We start from the raw sequence: 13,004 nt of genomic DNA, 5'->3' as shown, positions 1-13,004 counted from the left end.
TTTTAAACAAATATATAAATGGAACAAATACACGTGTTCTTTTCTTCTAAAGGGAGTGTTCACTTTTAAAAAAATATTTTTATTGATTTCAGAGAGGAAGGGAGAGAGAAACATCAATGATGAGAGAGAATCATTGATCGGCTGCCTCCTGCACACCCCCTACTGGGGACTGAGCCCACAACCCAGGCATATGCCCTTGACCAGAATTGAACCTGGGACCCTTTAGTCCGCAGGTCGACATTCTATCCACTAAGCAAAACTGGCTAGTGCTGGGAGTGTTCACCCTTTAAGTTGTATTTACTTATTGTAGCTATTTCCAGAAAATACCCTTCATGTATGGCATTTGAGGGTATCTGCAAGGATATAAAGTATAGCTCAGAGAGGCAGTGTTTTTATGCAGGGGTTGGTAGTCCTTCCTGTAAAGAACCTGGTAGTAAATATTTTAGGCTTTGTAGGCCAAGAGGTAAAATTGAGGGTATTATACAAATACTTATATAATAAGAGAGAAAATATACTTCCACAAACTTTTTATTGAAAAAAATTTAAAATATAATAATAATTGAGCACAATTTTTTTTTTTTTTTTGATAATGCAGGTCTGCTAGTAGGAAGCACGGACTTCTTGGTTTTGAGGTAACATTTTACCTAATGGGATTCAAAGTTAGTGTTCCCTATCATCAAATTGATTGCAAATGTTCATCTGTAAAAACCATTCTCAACATATGGGCCATATAAAACCAGGCAGTGGGCCAGATTTGGCCTATGAACAGTAGTTTTCCAACCCCTGATGTAATGGAAAGACCGTGAGCTTTGAATCCAAGCTCATGTAGGCTTGAGTACTAGCTGTGAACTTTTGACCTTGAACATAATACTTAACTTTGAGCTGTGGCATTTATTAGTGCATAAACTGAAGGTAATAATACCTACCTCACAGAATAAATAACATTCCCATCTTTGTTGTGATTTTGCCTTAGGATCCCAGTTTTATCTATGCTGATGTAATTTAGCTAGACCGACTTAGAATTTGTATTTAACAGATTCAAAAGCCAATTTTCTAGGGAATAGAAATGTTCACGTGCTCTAAAAGCACTATGTGAAAACATGTTTTTGCAATGGAGAGATCTGGCAGTCTGTAATGGAATGGCTAAACGTGGCAATCAGTGGTGGGATGGTCTAACACAGTATCACCTGTGTGGTGTTCTTGCCAGAAATGTTTGACTTGAGTGTTACCACAAGGAAACAGACAAATCCATAATGTGGAATGGTCTGCGGGACAACTTGCCTGAACTCTGGAAAGGATTCAGTGTCATGAAGAATCAAGGGGAATTGTTTTAGACTAGGGGAAGACTAAGGAGACATAACAAAAAAAGTAATGCATGAACATTAAGTCTTGGATTGGAAAAAGAAAACCCAGTTCTACCATTTTTAGGAGAACTGAGGAAATGATTGGGTCACGTGTTCTATGATAATAATGTTTGAGGTGTGGTGATTGATGATGGTATAGGACTGTGGTTGGCAAACTGCGGCTTGCGAGCCACATGTGGCTCTTTGGCCCCTTGAGTGTGGCTCTTCCTAAGCCTTAGGAGTACCCTAATTAAGTTAATAGCAATGCACCTACCTATATAGTTTAAGTTGAAAAAATTTGGCTCTCAAAAGAAATTTCAATCGTTGTACTATTGATATTTGGCTCTGTTGACTAATGAGTTTGCCGACCACTGGTATAGGAGAATATCCCTGTTCTTGGGAGGTAAAAAAAATATTTAGGGGTGGAAGATGAGGGAGGGAAGGAAGAGGAGAAGAAGAGAGAGAGAGAATAAGTTTTGTTCAGTGCTGCTCATTTTCTACATGGCACAATGCTTTCAATGGGAGATGCCCAAAACATTTTAAATTAATACTTTTAGGTATTAGTAGGCTTCTCTGTCTGGAATCATGCCTAAGCATTGAATGTCTGCTTTCTCTTTAACAGTGTAGTGGTTTGGCTTAGGCATACACTACGGTACCTAATATTGGGAAATAGGATATGAGGGTTATATTTTCTTGGGTAGCTTACCCAGGTCCCTCTGAACTGAAAGTCCTTCTTGATTTTTAGAACTTATAAATGAACAGAAAAGGGAAACCCAGGATAGTTGACGAGGCTCTTCAACTCTTTCCTGAGAGGCTGAGGTACAACTTGCAAGCATGTATTTCAAATTCTCCTTTATATTTCTGTTGCTGAGGGTGTCTACTTGGGGGCTGAGATCCCCTGGGGGTATGCCGAGTAGAAGGAGGTTCAGAGAAAGAAGGCCTGCTGTGCATCTCTTGAGTGCTGAGTGGTTGGAGCACAAATGAGGTGTTCTGGGCAACTGAGGCAGAGGGCCAGAATAAAGCATGGTGGAGGCCTACTTTTTATGCTTTGACCCTAACCAGTCCCTCCTATCTGAGAAGGGAGGGACCAAGGAAGTTAATATTTTGTTATATTCTTGCAGGAACTCTTATGGCTATATAGTGTGAGATGACTAAAGCCTATTTAGCAGCCACTTGTAAAAGTAATTATAAGATGAAAGAACAATTTTGCTACTACAGGCTGTGAAAAATAATTAATTCGACAAAAGTTCACTGAACAAGTGAATATATAGCAAGTACCATAAAGTATGAGTCTTGGGGGGTACACATGATAAAAATATACTCTTGCTTTGTGTTGGGCATTTGGGGGGTATGGGAAGGAGATGGGGTACAGCGAAAACAATGATCAAAATACCGATTTTGCTATATTACAAGGCTAGTGATGTGATAGAAAGCTAGTGAAAAGGATTATGGGAATGTAGAAGACATGCCATATGGAATTGACTAAGGTTTCGAAGATAAGATTTGAAGGATGAGCCTGGTTGGTAAAGAAGTTGGGAGACATCCAGCTTCCAGGCAGGGGACACACCAGGTGCCCAGAGGCCTGAATGACTCTCTTGTGTGGAGAGATGGTTGGCATGTGGAATGGCTGAAGCCTTAGATGCAGGGTGGGGAGGAGACAGACATGGGGTTGTTGGAAAGGTAGTTTGGGCCAGATGGGAGGGCCTCAAAAGCCATGTTCAGGAGTCTGGGTTTTATAGGAAAGGGTAAAAGGAGCCCTGGAAGCCTGTTTGAGTTGGGGGATGTTCTTGTTGTTATAAGACATCATGGAGGGAATGTGTAGAATGGTGTGTGAAGTTTCACAGTCTAGGTCAGCCGTGGGCAAACTACGGCCCGCGGGCCGGATCCGGCCCGTTTGAAATGAATAAAACTAAAAAAAAAAAAAAAAGACCGTACCCTTTTATGTAATGATGTTTACTTTGAATTTATATTAGTTCACACAAATACTCCATCCATGCTTTTGTTCCGGCCCTCCGGTCCAGTTTAAGAACCCATTGTGGTCCTTGAGTCAAAAAGTTTGCCCACCCCTGGTTTAGGTTGAGGACTTGAAGCAGTCGATGTGTGAGCAAACAATCTGGCTTAGCTGCAGCGGAGAGAGAATAAAAAAGAGGGTCCACTGGTGAATTTTTTCAGCCCCTCGCACCAAGTCTTTTTAAAATTTTAAATCTTTGTAAGGAAGTCTTTAAAAAATACTTGAAAGAGAGAAGCTTATTCAAACCTTTGAACGTTCTAAAAATTTACTACATTCCAGCTAGGAAAGAAAGTATTATTTCAGGCAAACTGGAATGGGTGAGGACTGATTACTCAGCACAGTCACTTAATCTTTCAGAATTAGGTAGGAGGGAAGCTATTTTAGGGGCCTTCAATCTTCTTCCAGAACTTTGTCCAGGTTCTTCTCAAATGGTCGGTGAATTTTTCTGATTCATATCCAGCACCTTGACAGTTTAGTTGTACATCTGTAAGCTCTAAGGAAGTTGATTTCATCCATTTCTTTTTTCTTCATTTCTTGCCTTCCACCTGAGAAAACAAACACCAGTCCATAGGTTCTTTTTCTGTATTAGAAATTTGCACAATGTGTAATCTAAGATGAATCCAGCTGAGTGTTACAGGTTTGGAGTTTAGACTAAAGAAGAGGCATGGAATCTTTTCATTGTTTTTCTTTATTTTGAGAAAAGCTTGACAACTTGGACTGTTGGAAGGAGCAGTTATATAAAATATGTCCTGCTAACCAAGTATTTGGGATAAAGCACCACATTATTCTCTTTAGATTGCATCAAAATATTTCTACCCACAATTTAGAACCTTTCCACGGAGAATTTAGACTTAGAACATTTTGAACCTTGATAAACAAACAAAGAAAATACCCTTACCACATTAACCTGCTTTTGGGATTGAGAAGTATCCAATTTACGAGGTTCCACATGTAAGTTCTAAAGGCTTATAATTAGTTTATCTTCCTTGTGGCTCAAATATTCCAGAATGTTCCTGGCATGTCTCCTGGAGGTTTGGTGTACTAAGTGACCTATGGGCTCACTTCACTTAGTTCTTTCATATCACAGTTCCACTTATTCTGTGTTGGCTACAAAACAGTGATTCTAGTGGTATATGGATGAAAGGACAGATTCCAGTGTAAAGAAGGTGATTTATTAATGTCAGATTCAGGTGCTACTCTCAAAGTCCCATTCATAGTAAGTGGTTTAGCAGCAATTTCAGTTATCTTTAAGAGCTTTTCAGTTCTATGTGGTAGTTATGGTAAAGGAATAACTGAGAGTTAACAGTACTAAATTAAAGTTGTTAAGTTGTTCACATACCAAGGATTACAATTTCTTAATATTAGGAACTATTCTGCAAGATAACTATATTGATGTTGGAATTACATTAATGTAGCTGGTGTTTTCTCTAGGTACAGGCAAGCCTATACCTGAAAATGTATAATTTATTCACAATAAGGGATTGTATTGTAAAACTCAGTTACTTTTTAAAAAAGACCTTTAAATTGATTTTTAGAGAGAGAAAGGGAGAGGGAGAGAAACATTTATGTGAGCGTGAAACATTGATTGGCTGCCTTTTGCATGCCCCCATTGAGACAGCAATCTGGGCATGTGCCCTGATTAGGAATCTAACCTGTGACCCTTTGGTCCAAGGGCCGATGCTCTAATCACCGAGCCAAACCTGCCAGAGCAACTCAGTTACTTTTTATTTTTGAGGGTTATTTTATTCACTTGATTGAGAATTTTTTGACTATATCCTGGGTGCCTATCCTTGTGCTTGGAGATAAATGGAACTTACCCCTTGTCCTTAGAGAGAAAACATTTTAATGGGAGGCAGAGATAAACATATAATTGTAATATAATGTGATGTGTTTAAATAGACATTAAAAGCTTGAATATGGAGAATTTCAAATGTATACAAAAAAAGTACAGAATAGGAGAATGAACCCTCATGAACCCATCATCTAATTTCAGTAGTTCTCAATTCTTGGTCAGACTTGTTCCACCCATACTCCCCACTTACTTCCTTCTCTCCTTTTATTTGGAAGCAAGTCTAAGACAGTGTATCATGTGAGTGATGTTTTTGGACATTTGAAAAGTCAGAGAATACGCTTGGAAAATAAACCATACCTGGGGACTTGGGAAGAAGGAACAGAGAAGTAGCATTGGAGTTAAATCTAGTAGGGAGTGAAGAGGTTCCAGTTCCAGGTGAATGGGATGGAAACCAACAATTATTGAATACTAGAGGCCCGGTGCATTAATTCGTGTATGGGTGGGGTCCCTCGGCCTGGCTGGCGAGCAGGGCTGATAGGGGCCATGGGAGGATGGCCGGGGGGGGAGGGGCTGTGGGAGGTTGGCCGCAGAAAGTTACAATTGGGGCCATCGGGGCTGGCCAGCCAGGGGGAGGGGCCAAGAGAGGTTTGGATCAGGGCCATTGGGGGCTGGCTGGCCGGGGGTGGGGGGAGGGAGAGGGACCACAGGAGGTTGGCTGGCCATGGGAGATTGGCTGTAGGAGTGCACTGACCACCAGGGGGAAGCTCCTGCATTGAGCGTCTGCCCCCTGGTGGTCAGTGCACATCATAGTGACAGGTCATTTGGTTGCTTAGGCTTTTGTATATATAGATAGAGTGCTAAGTATTGTATTAGGTTCGTTTATTTATTTATTTATTTATTTATTTATTTATTTATTTTTCCTTCCAATAGTCTTATGAGAGAAAGAATATTTCTACTTTACATATGAAGAAATTAGGTTTCAGGCAGATTAAATTAACTTTCCCAAAGTCATAAAACTAGTTAGTTTCTTCATTGAAAACCAACACTGACTTTATGGCTATTCATTTTATTTTAGTTTTTAATACTCACCTGAGGATATTTTTTTAAAATATATTTTTATTGATTCCAGAGAAGAAGGGAGAGGGAAAGAAAGAGAGATAGAAACATCAGTGATGAGAGAGAATCATTGATTGGTTGTCTCCTACATGCGCTGCACTGGGGATTGAGCCCACAACCTGGGCATGTGCCCTGATCAGGAATCAAACTGGTGACCTCTTGGTTCCTGGGTCAACACTCAACTGTGGAACCGCACCTGGCTTGGCCTGAGGATATTTTTTATTGATTTGAGAGAGAGGATGAGAGAGAGAGAGAGAGAGAGAGAGAGAGAGAGAGAGAGAGAGAGAGAGAGAAACATTGATCAGTTGCTTCCCATACTCGTCCCGACTGGGAATTGAACCCACCACCTTTTGATGTATGGGTCGATACTCCAACCAACTGAGCCACACAGACCAGGGCTTTAAGGCTTTTTAGTTTTCCATCTCCTATAGCATGTGCACTAGATACAAAGATGTGAAAGGGCAATATGTGTTTGGACAGTGGGAGAAGCTGAATGCAGCTACAGAACTGTGTGTATATGTGTGTGTGTGTCCTGAGATGAAACTAGAAAACCTGCTCAGGGACAGGCTGTGAAGGGGCTTTAATGCCATACTAAGGAGATAGGATTTTGTCCTGAGGGTGGTGGGGATCCAGGCTGAGATGTCTTGAGGCATGAAAACAGTATTGCTAAATGAAAAAATGGTGCAAAATAGTATGTGGTATTCTATTTGTATGAAGTATTGAATAACCAACAAGAAAAAAACAGGTGTGTGCATCATACTAGTATATATCTATAATAATAAAAGGGTAATATGCTAATTAGACCACTGGACAAAGCCACAGTGGGCGGGGACCGTGGCCCTGGCCGCGGCAGCAGGCGGGGGCTGGGGCCAAGGCCCTTGCGTGAATTTCGTGCACCGGGGGAGGGGGGTCCTCAGCCCGGCCTGCACCCTCTCCAATCCAGGACCTCTGGCTCCTAACTGCTCACCTGCCTGATTGCCCCTAACCCCCCTGCCTGCCTGCCTGATCACCCCTAACAACCCCTGCCTGCCTGATCGCCCCTAACTACTCTGCCTGCCTGCTTGATCGCCCCTAACTGCTCCCCTGCCAGCCTGATCACCCCTAACTGCCTCTGTCTCAGCCCCCACACCTAGGACCCAGGCTTCCCTCCCTCTGGCCGGCCACAGGCACCCGGGACCGCGGATGGCTTCTCCTGGGCCAGCTGTAGCTGCAGGCGCCCGGGACTGCGGGCGACTACTCCTGGGCCCGGCTTTGTCAAGAAGGATGTCCGGAAGGTAGTCTGGAAGACATCTGGTCTAATTAGCATATTGCCCTCTTATTATCAGAGATAAAAAACATTTCTAGAAGAACATATAGTGTTTTTCTCTGGGGCATAGGAAGTGGGGGATAATTTTTAATTCTTCACACCCACTTACAATTATTTGAATTTTTGAGTATCTTTAAGTCATTGAATCTAAGTTATTTTAAACCACCAATAGGATATGTGTTAGTTTAAGGTCTACAAATGGAAGATTGCAATATCTTTTTTAAAAATATAGATTTTATTGATTTCAGAGAGGAAGGGAGAGGGAGTGAGAGATAGAAACATCAATGATGAGAGAGAATCATTGATTGGCTGCCTCCTGCACGCCCCCTACTGGGGATCAAGCCCACAACCCGGGCATGTACCCTTGACTGGAATCGAAACCGGGACTCTTCAGTCCATAGGCCGATGCTCTATCCACTGAGCCAAACCAGCTAGGGTGCAATATCCTGAAAATACTTCCATTTTGTTCCTCTGAAATGAGCACTCAAGATGTAATTTTAATGCTTAGGAAATCATTTGCCTGAGAACTTAAAAAAATAATCACTTTTAATTTCGATCAACTAGGATCATCCACAGGTAGTAGAAATGACTAATCTGTTCTCTTTTTGCCCCCCACTGACTTTCTAGATTTTATACATCAGAATCCACCCCCTGAAAAAGTCACTCTCTTTTGTAAGAAGAATAATAGCCATCCTTTGTTACCTTTAATTTTATTGTTGAAAGAGGAGGAATAATCAGTCCTGAAACATCATGAGTAGGTAGAATTTAATTATCTGAATTGAATACCTCCCTGTAAACTGGAAGAAAAAGAAACCGGTGTGTACACATAGGTTCTCCAGGGACTTGTGGTTAGCGAAACTGTGAAATCCTTGAGATTTCATAATATATCTTGTCTCATTTTCCTGTTATGAAATGGGGTTTTTCAGCATCACTTTTCTTGTCTGTTTTCAGATCACAGAACTGTGTGGTGCCAAGCGCGTTGGTTATTTTGGTCCAACTCAGTTTTACATTGCCTTGAAATTAATTGCTGCAGCACAATCTGGCCTCCCTGTGCGGATAGAGAGTATTAAATGTGGTAAGTAGCTCCCAGTTATACATTTTATTACCCATGACCTGTTTCTTATTTCTGAGAACCATTTGTAGTGGGTTTAAAGCCTATTCTATAAGCATTTGTGGAATTTCTCCTGGCTTTATTCAACTCTCCTGTAAACTAAAATAAGAAAACTCAGCAAGTATCTTAGTTTCTTTTTTTTAAGTGGGAAAAATTCAGAGAGCAACCTGAGATTACTTCCTTTTAACTGACTTGCCATTAAAATAGATTTTGTTCTTTAGCAGGAAGAGATTGGGACAGGAATTCCAGAGCCGTGGCAAAAGAATAGCATTCAGTTTAATTTTCCACTTGAGGAATTTATACTGTCATTTAAGGCTTTGTTCAGGACAAGGGGTTGAGTAAGTGGGAGAGTCTGGGTAGAACTGCCCTCATTCTCTCTCTTGTCCCTGTCAGTCATATCAGCTCTGATCATCCTTTAATTCCCCAATTCTTGAAGCACCATCCTGATGATTAGTAAGTACTCTGGGGGTACCAATTTTGGCAGAATGAAATTATCTTCTCAAAGTTTTGATTTAACATTTTCTTATCTTGCCATCCCTGCTCCCAACCCACTGTATACTTGAGCACTTTCCACAACTTGAACAAAAAGCAAAGCTCCAGACTCTTGTCATCATTTATACTGCCCCAGTATTGGTTTTACAAATCTGTATGAAGAAGGTGACTACTCAAGGGATGTGCTGAGGTCCCCTGTTAATTCGCTCTTATACAAATGACTTTCATATGTCCACACAGCATGCAGGAACTTTTTCCTTTTCCTCATATTGAGATGAAACCCAATCAGCTGTTTACAGCTGCCCTGGTAGACCTCGAAGAGGGTTCAGGATTTATGGTTAGTCCATGGTAACCTTGTAGGACAACTCCAAATAGCTGAGAAGATTCTCATAGCTTGGGGAAACACAGCCCTTTTACCTAACCATCAGAGGACTGTGATCATTCTGCTCATCTTTATCAAAAGTTTAGTGTATGGCAGGCACTATCTCATTTAGTCTTCACAAGTCCTACATTCAGTATTTGTATCAGTTTGTGTTGCCTAGGATAAGCTGTGATAAGAGACACCACTGAAATCTCAGTGTCATAACAAAACAAAGGTTTGCTTCCTGCTTTGCAGTGGGTCGGGGTGAAGTCTAGGGCAGCTGCCCTCCATGTGGTGGCTCTGTTATCCTGGCTGCTTTTTCTTTTGGCACCTCCAGCACAGCACCTGTTCCCATAATTGCCAGAACAGAGAAATAGTTTCTCACCCTAGCAGTTAAATGCCTGGATGTGACTCATGTTACTGCCACTCACAGTGCATTGGCCAGAACTTGTCACATGATTCATTGAACTGCAAAGCAGACTGGAGGGGATGTAATTTTCTCATGTGCCTGCAAAGAGAGAAGTGGCTGAACACTGGTGGTCTTTATTATGGGACTGTTATTATCCCTATCTTACAGATGTGGAAATTGAAGTTTAGGGCAGTTGAGTAACTTGCCTAAGGATGCAAGGCTAGTAGAGTTGGAGCCAGGAGCTCAGCCTCCAGTTCCCATGCTCTTCATTGTTATGCAAAGTAGCTTCTTGCTGGGGTCCAGCCCCAGCGGGTCCAGGGGTTCCCAAAGGTGTGGATGGAGTCAGCGAAGAATGTTTTACATGGAGACAGCATTCAGAACTCTCTAGCTTTCCTTAGTCTCCGTGGATCGTCCCTGTGCCTGGCTGAGGCCTCAGAGAGAGAGAGCCCAAGGCAAGCTGAGCCTTTATTTTATAGTGAGAGGTAAACAAGGTAGTGGTTTCCAAAGTTACACTGTTCTTGTGAGTTTCACTTGTGTACACTGTTCTTGTGAGTTTCACTTGTTTTTGTTCTTGTGAGTTTCACTTATTTACACCATGGTTATACTTCCGGCACTTCCTCAGCCCATCAGCTTCCCAGATAAGATCTAGGGAGTGTCACAAGGTCAAGCCTAATTATGCTAAGAGGACTGTGCCCTCTAAACTGGGAATTGTTTGTGACTTTGCCCACAGGTCAGTTCGAGGCTTAACCCTATATCAGCTCCCTACAGCTTCTTCTTGATTATTCTTTCTGTTTGGTAAGTGCTGACTGTAATCTGTAATCATGGAATGTTATCCAAATGGGGGAACAAATCTGGCCCAAAAGGCATCCGTTGGTATTACATAATTTGGTTCCTTGAAACAAATTTCTTGATGGAGCATAATTTCAGTGGCTCGTTTAGTGTTTATTGCTCTGAGACATAGCAGTCTCTGCTGTTAGTCACTTATAGTTAAACTTACATCACGGTGGATTTGTGGTAGGCACTGATAGTTTCCGTTCCATTGTAAATGGGCATTAAGCTTTATTGTAGCATCTTCCAACTTTATCTTTCGGAGAAGTTAGAATTGCTTTGTTGTATACAAGAATGAAGTTCAGACACCTTTGTTGCTTATTTTAAGTAAGACTGAAATCTTCTACCTGCTTTGTGCCCAAATCTACAGTTCAGTTTCCGAGGGGGTGGGAGGAGGATTGCCTGGTATCCTAATTAACACTTTTCACAAATATAAGCCTTTCTCAGTTGTGTTTTGTAAGTCCTGATGCCTTTTACCTCTGACCTACAGAGCTTTAAATGCAAAATAAAAAACAGAGATCACCCCTAGACATTCTAATCTATTTAGCCTGAGATGTGGCCTGAACATTGGGATTTTTTTAAAAAAAGATGTTTTTATTGATTTTAGAGAGAGAGGAAGAGAGAGTGAGAGAGTGATAGAAATATTGACAAGAGAGAAACATAGATCGACTGCCTCTTGCATGCCCCCAACTGGGGATAGAGTCCATAACCTGGGCAGGTGCCCTGACCAGGACTTGAACCTGTGACCTCCTGGTTCATAGGTTGACACTCAACCACTGATTCATGCCTGCTGGGATAAACATTGGGGTTTTTAAGAGCTCCCCAGGTGACTCATGTGCAGCCAGTGTCGAGAGTGCCTTCTAATGAAAGCCAAGTGGAGCATTTTCAAGAGCTTTGCTTCAGCTATGAGTATTTGGTTATACCTGGGCCTGAACTGGGGTGAGGCAAGAGGTACCTAGGGTGCATAATTTAAGGGGGCACTCACTCTCAGGGCCCTGCAAGTGTCGACTCTGCATTTACATGTCCCTGAGAGTGAGTGCATCCTTAAATATTGGCACTAGGCTTCTCTTGCCTCACCTTAGTCAGAGCTGGGTTAAACAGCCAGGGTTATCTGTTGAACACCAGTAAAATACTGGTCAGGGAGCTTGCAAATGCTGGACCATTTACTTCTTTTCCCCCCTCAAGTACTCAGAAGTAGTATCATCCTCTCTTCGGCAGATCAGAGTACAAATTATTTATTTGATCTTGTTCCATCTTTTCAGATCCTTTTTTGCAGACTGAGCTGAAACAAATACCTTTCTGAGAAGACACCATAGGATTAGCTTATATTTGATTTACTTTTCTCTTATGACGTCCATTCCTGCTTTGAGTGCTGGAGAGCTGCTGAAGTTGGGAAACATTAAAACAGTAAAAAAATAAAAATAAAAATGGCAGCCATCCTCTCTTTAGGAGAGTCTTGGTTTAATTTTCCAGATTGGTTATCCTATTTAAGTCTCTTGGGCCCTTGGCTGATTGATCACACAGGGATTTGTCATATTGCCTACTTCTTTGAATTAAATGTGGACATAGCAACTAAAAATAAACATGATGTGGATATTAGAGAACCAGGGACCTTCTTTGCCTGGGGAACTAGGATACTTGCTTGCTGTTGCTAAGATGTTTTCTGGCTTTAGCACAGCATCAATCATTGGAAGTGCAGCTGTGTTTTTGGAATAGCGAACTGATAGAAGCGCAAAGGCACACTGAGTATTATCCTGAACAGTAGATACAGATGCAAATCATTATGCGTAATTCACAATATTATCCCCATTTTTGGAGTTGTTTGTGTTGTGTAATTTGCTGTGCTGAGAACTAGAAATGTGCCAAAGCATTATTTCTGTTTTCAGAATAGTTTTGTCAGATTTGAAAGATAAGTAAATATATCAGTTACATTTCAGTTCTTTGTAGCATTGTGAGTGTGGCTAATGGTTTTGACAGTAGGATCTGGCTGAACATTGGGCTAATTGCTTTAACTTGATACCATTTTCCTTATTCCATTATGAAAAGACAACTGGAGATTGAATGTGAAAGTTCATTAAGGAATAACATAGGATAAGTAACTGTTCTGTAGGGCAGCAGCACTGGGCACTAGTAAAGAGCCAGCTCTGCCACAGATGAGCTGTGTGGTCATGGGGATGTTAGTTAGCACTTCAAATGATTGATGTCTATTTCCACATCTGTAAGTGAAGGCTAATG

At 41.5% G+C, this 13,004-nt stretch overlaps 1 protein-coding gene across 6 annotated transcripts in view; it reads left to right on the top strand.

The window, feature by feature from the left end:
* The window catches only part of REPS2 (RALBP1 associated Eps domain containing 2), a 193,506-nt gene that overhangs the window by 48,356 nt on the left and 132,146 nt on the right, over positions 1-13,004 (top strand). For all 6 annotated transcript variants that reach the window (XM_036305527.1, XM_036305531.1, XM_036305528.1 and 3 more), the window contains exon 2: positions 8,520-8,643. In XM_036305527.1, the coding sequence (XP_036161420.1) occupies positions 8,520-8,643 (124 nt within the window). The remainder of the gene's footprint in view (positions 1-8,519; positions 8,644-13,004) is intronic.

Source organism: Myotis myotis, unplaced genomic scaffold (genome assembly GCF_014108235.1).
Source record: "Myotis myotis isolate mMyoMyo1 unplaced genomic scaffold, mMyoMyo1.p scaffold_m19_p_4, whole genome shotgun sequence".
Classification (NCBI taxonomy): Eukaryota; Metazoa; Chordata; class Mammalia; order Chiroptera; family Vespertilionidae; genus Myotis; species Myotis myotis.
This window is presented reverse-complemented; position numbering and strand designations above follow the sequence as displayed.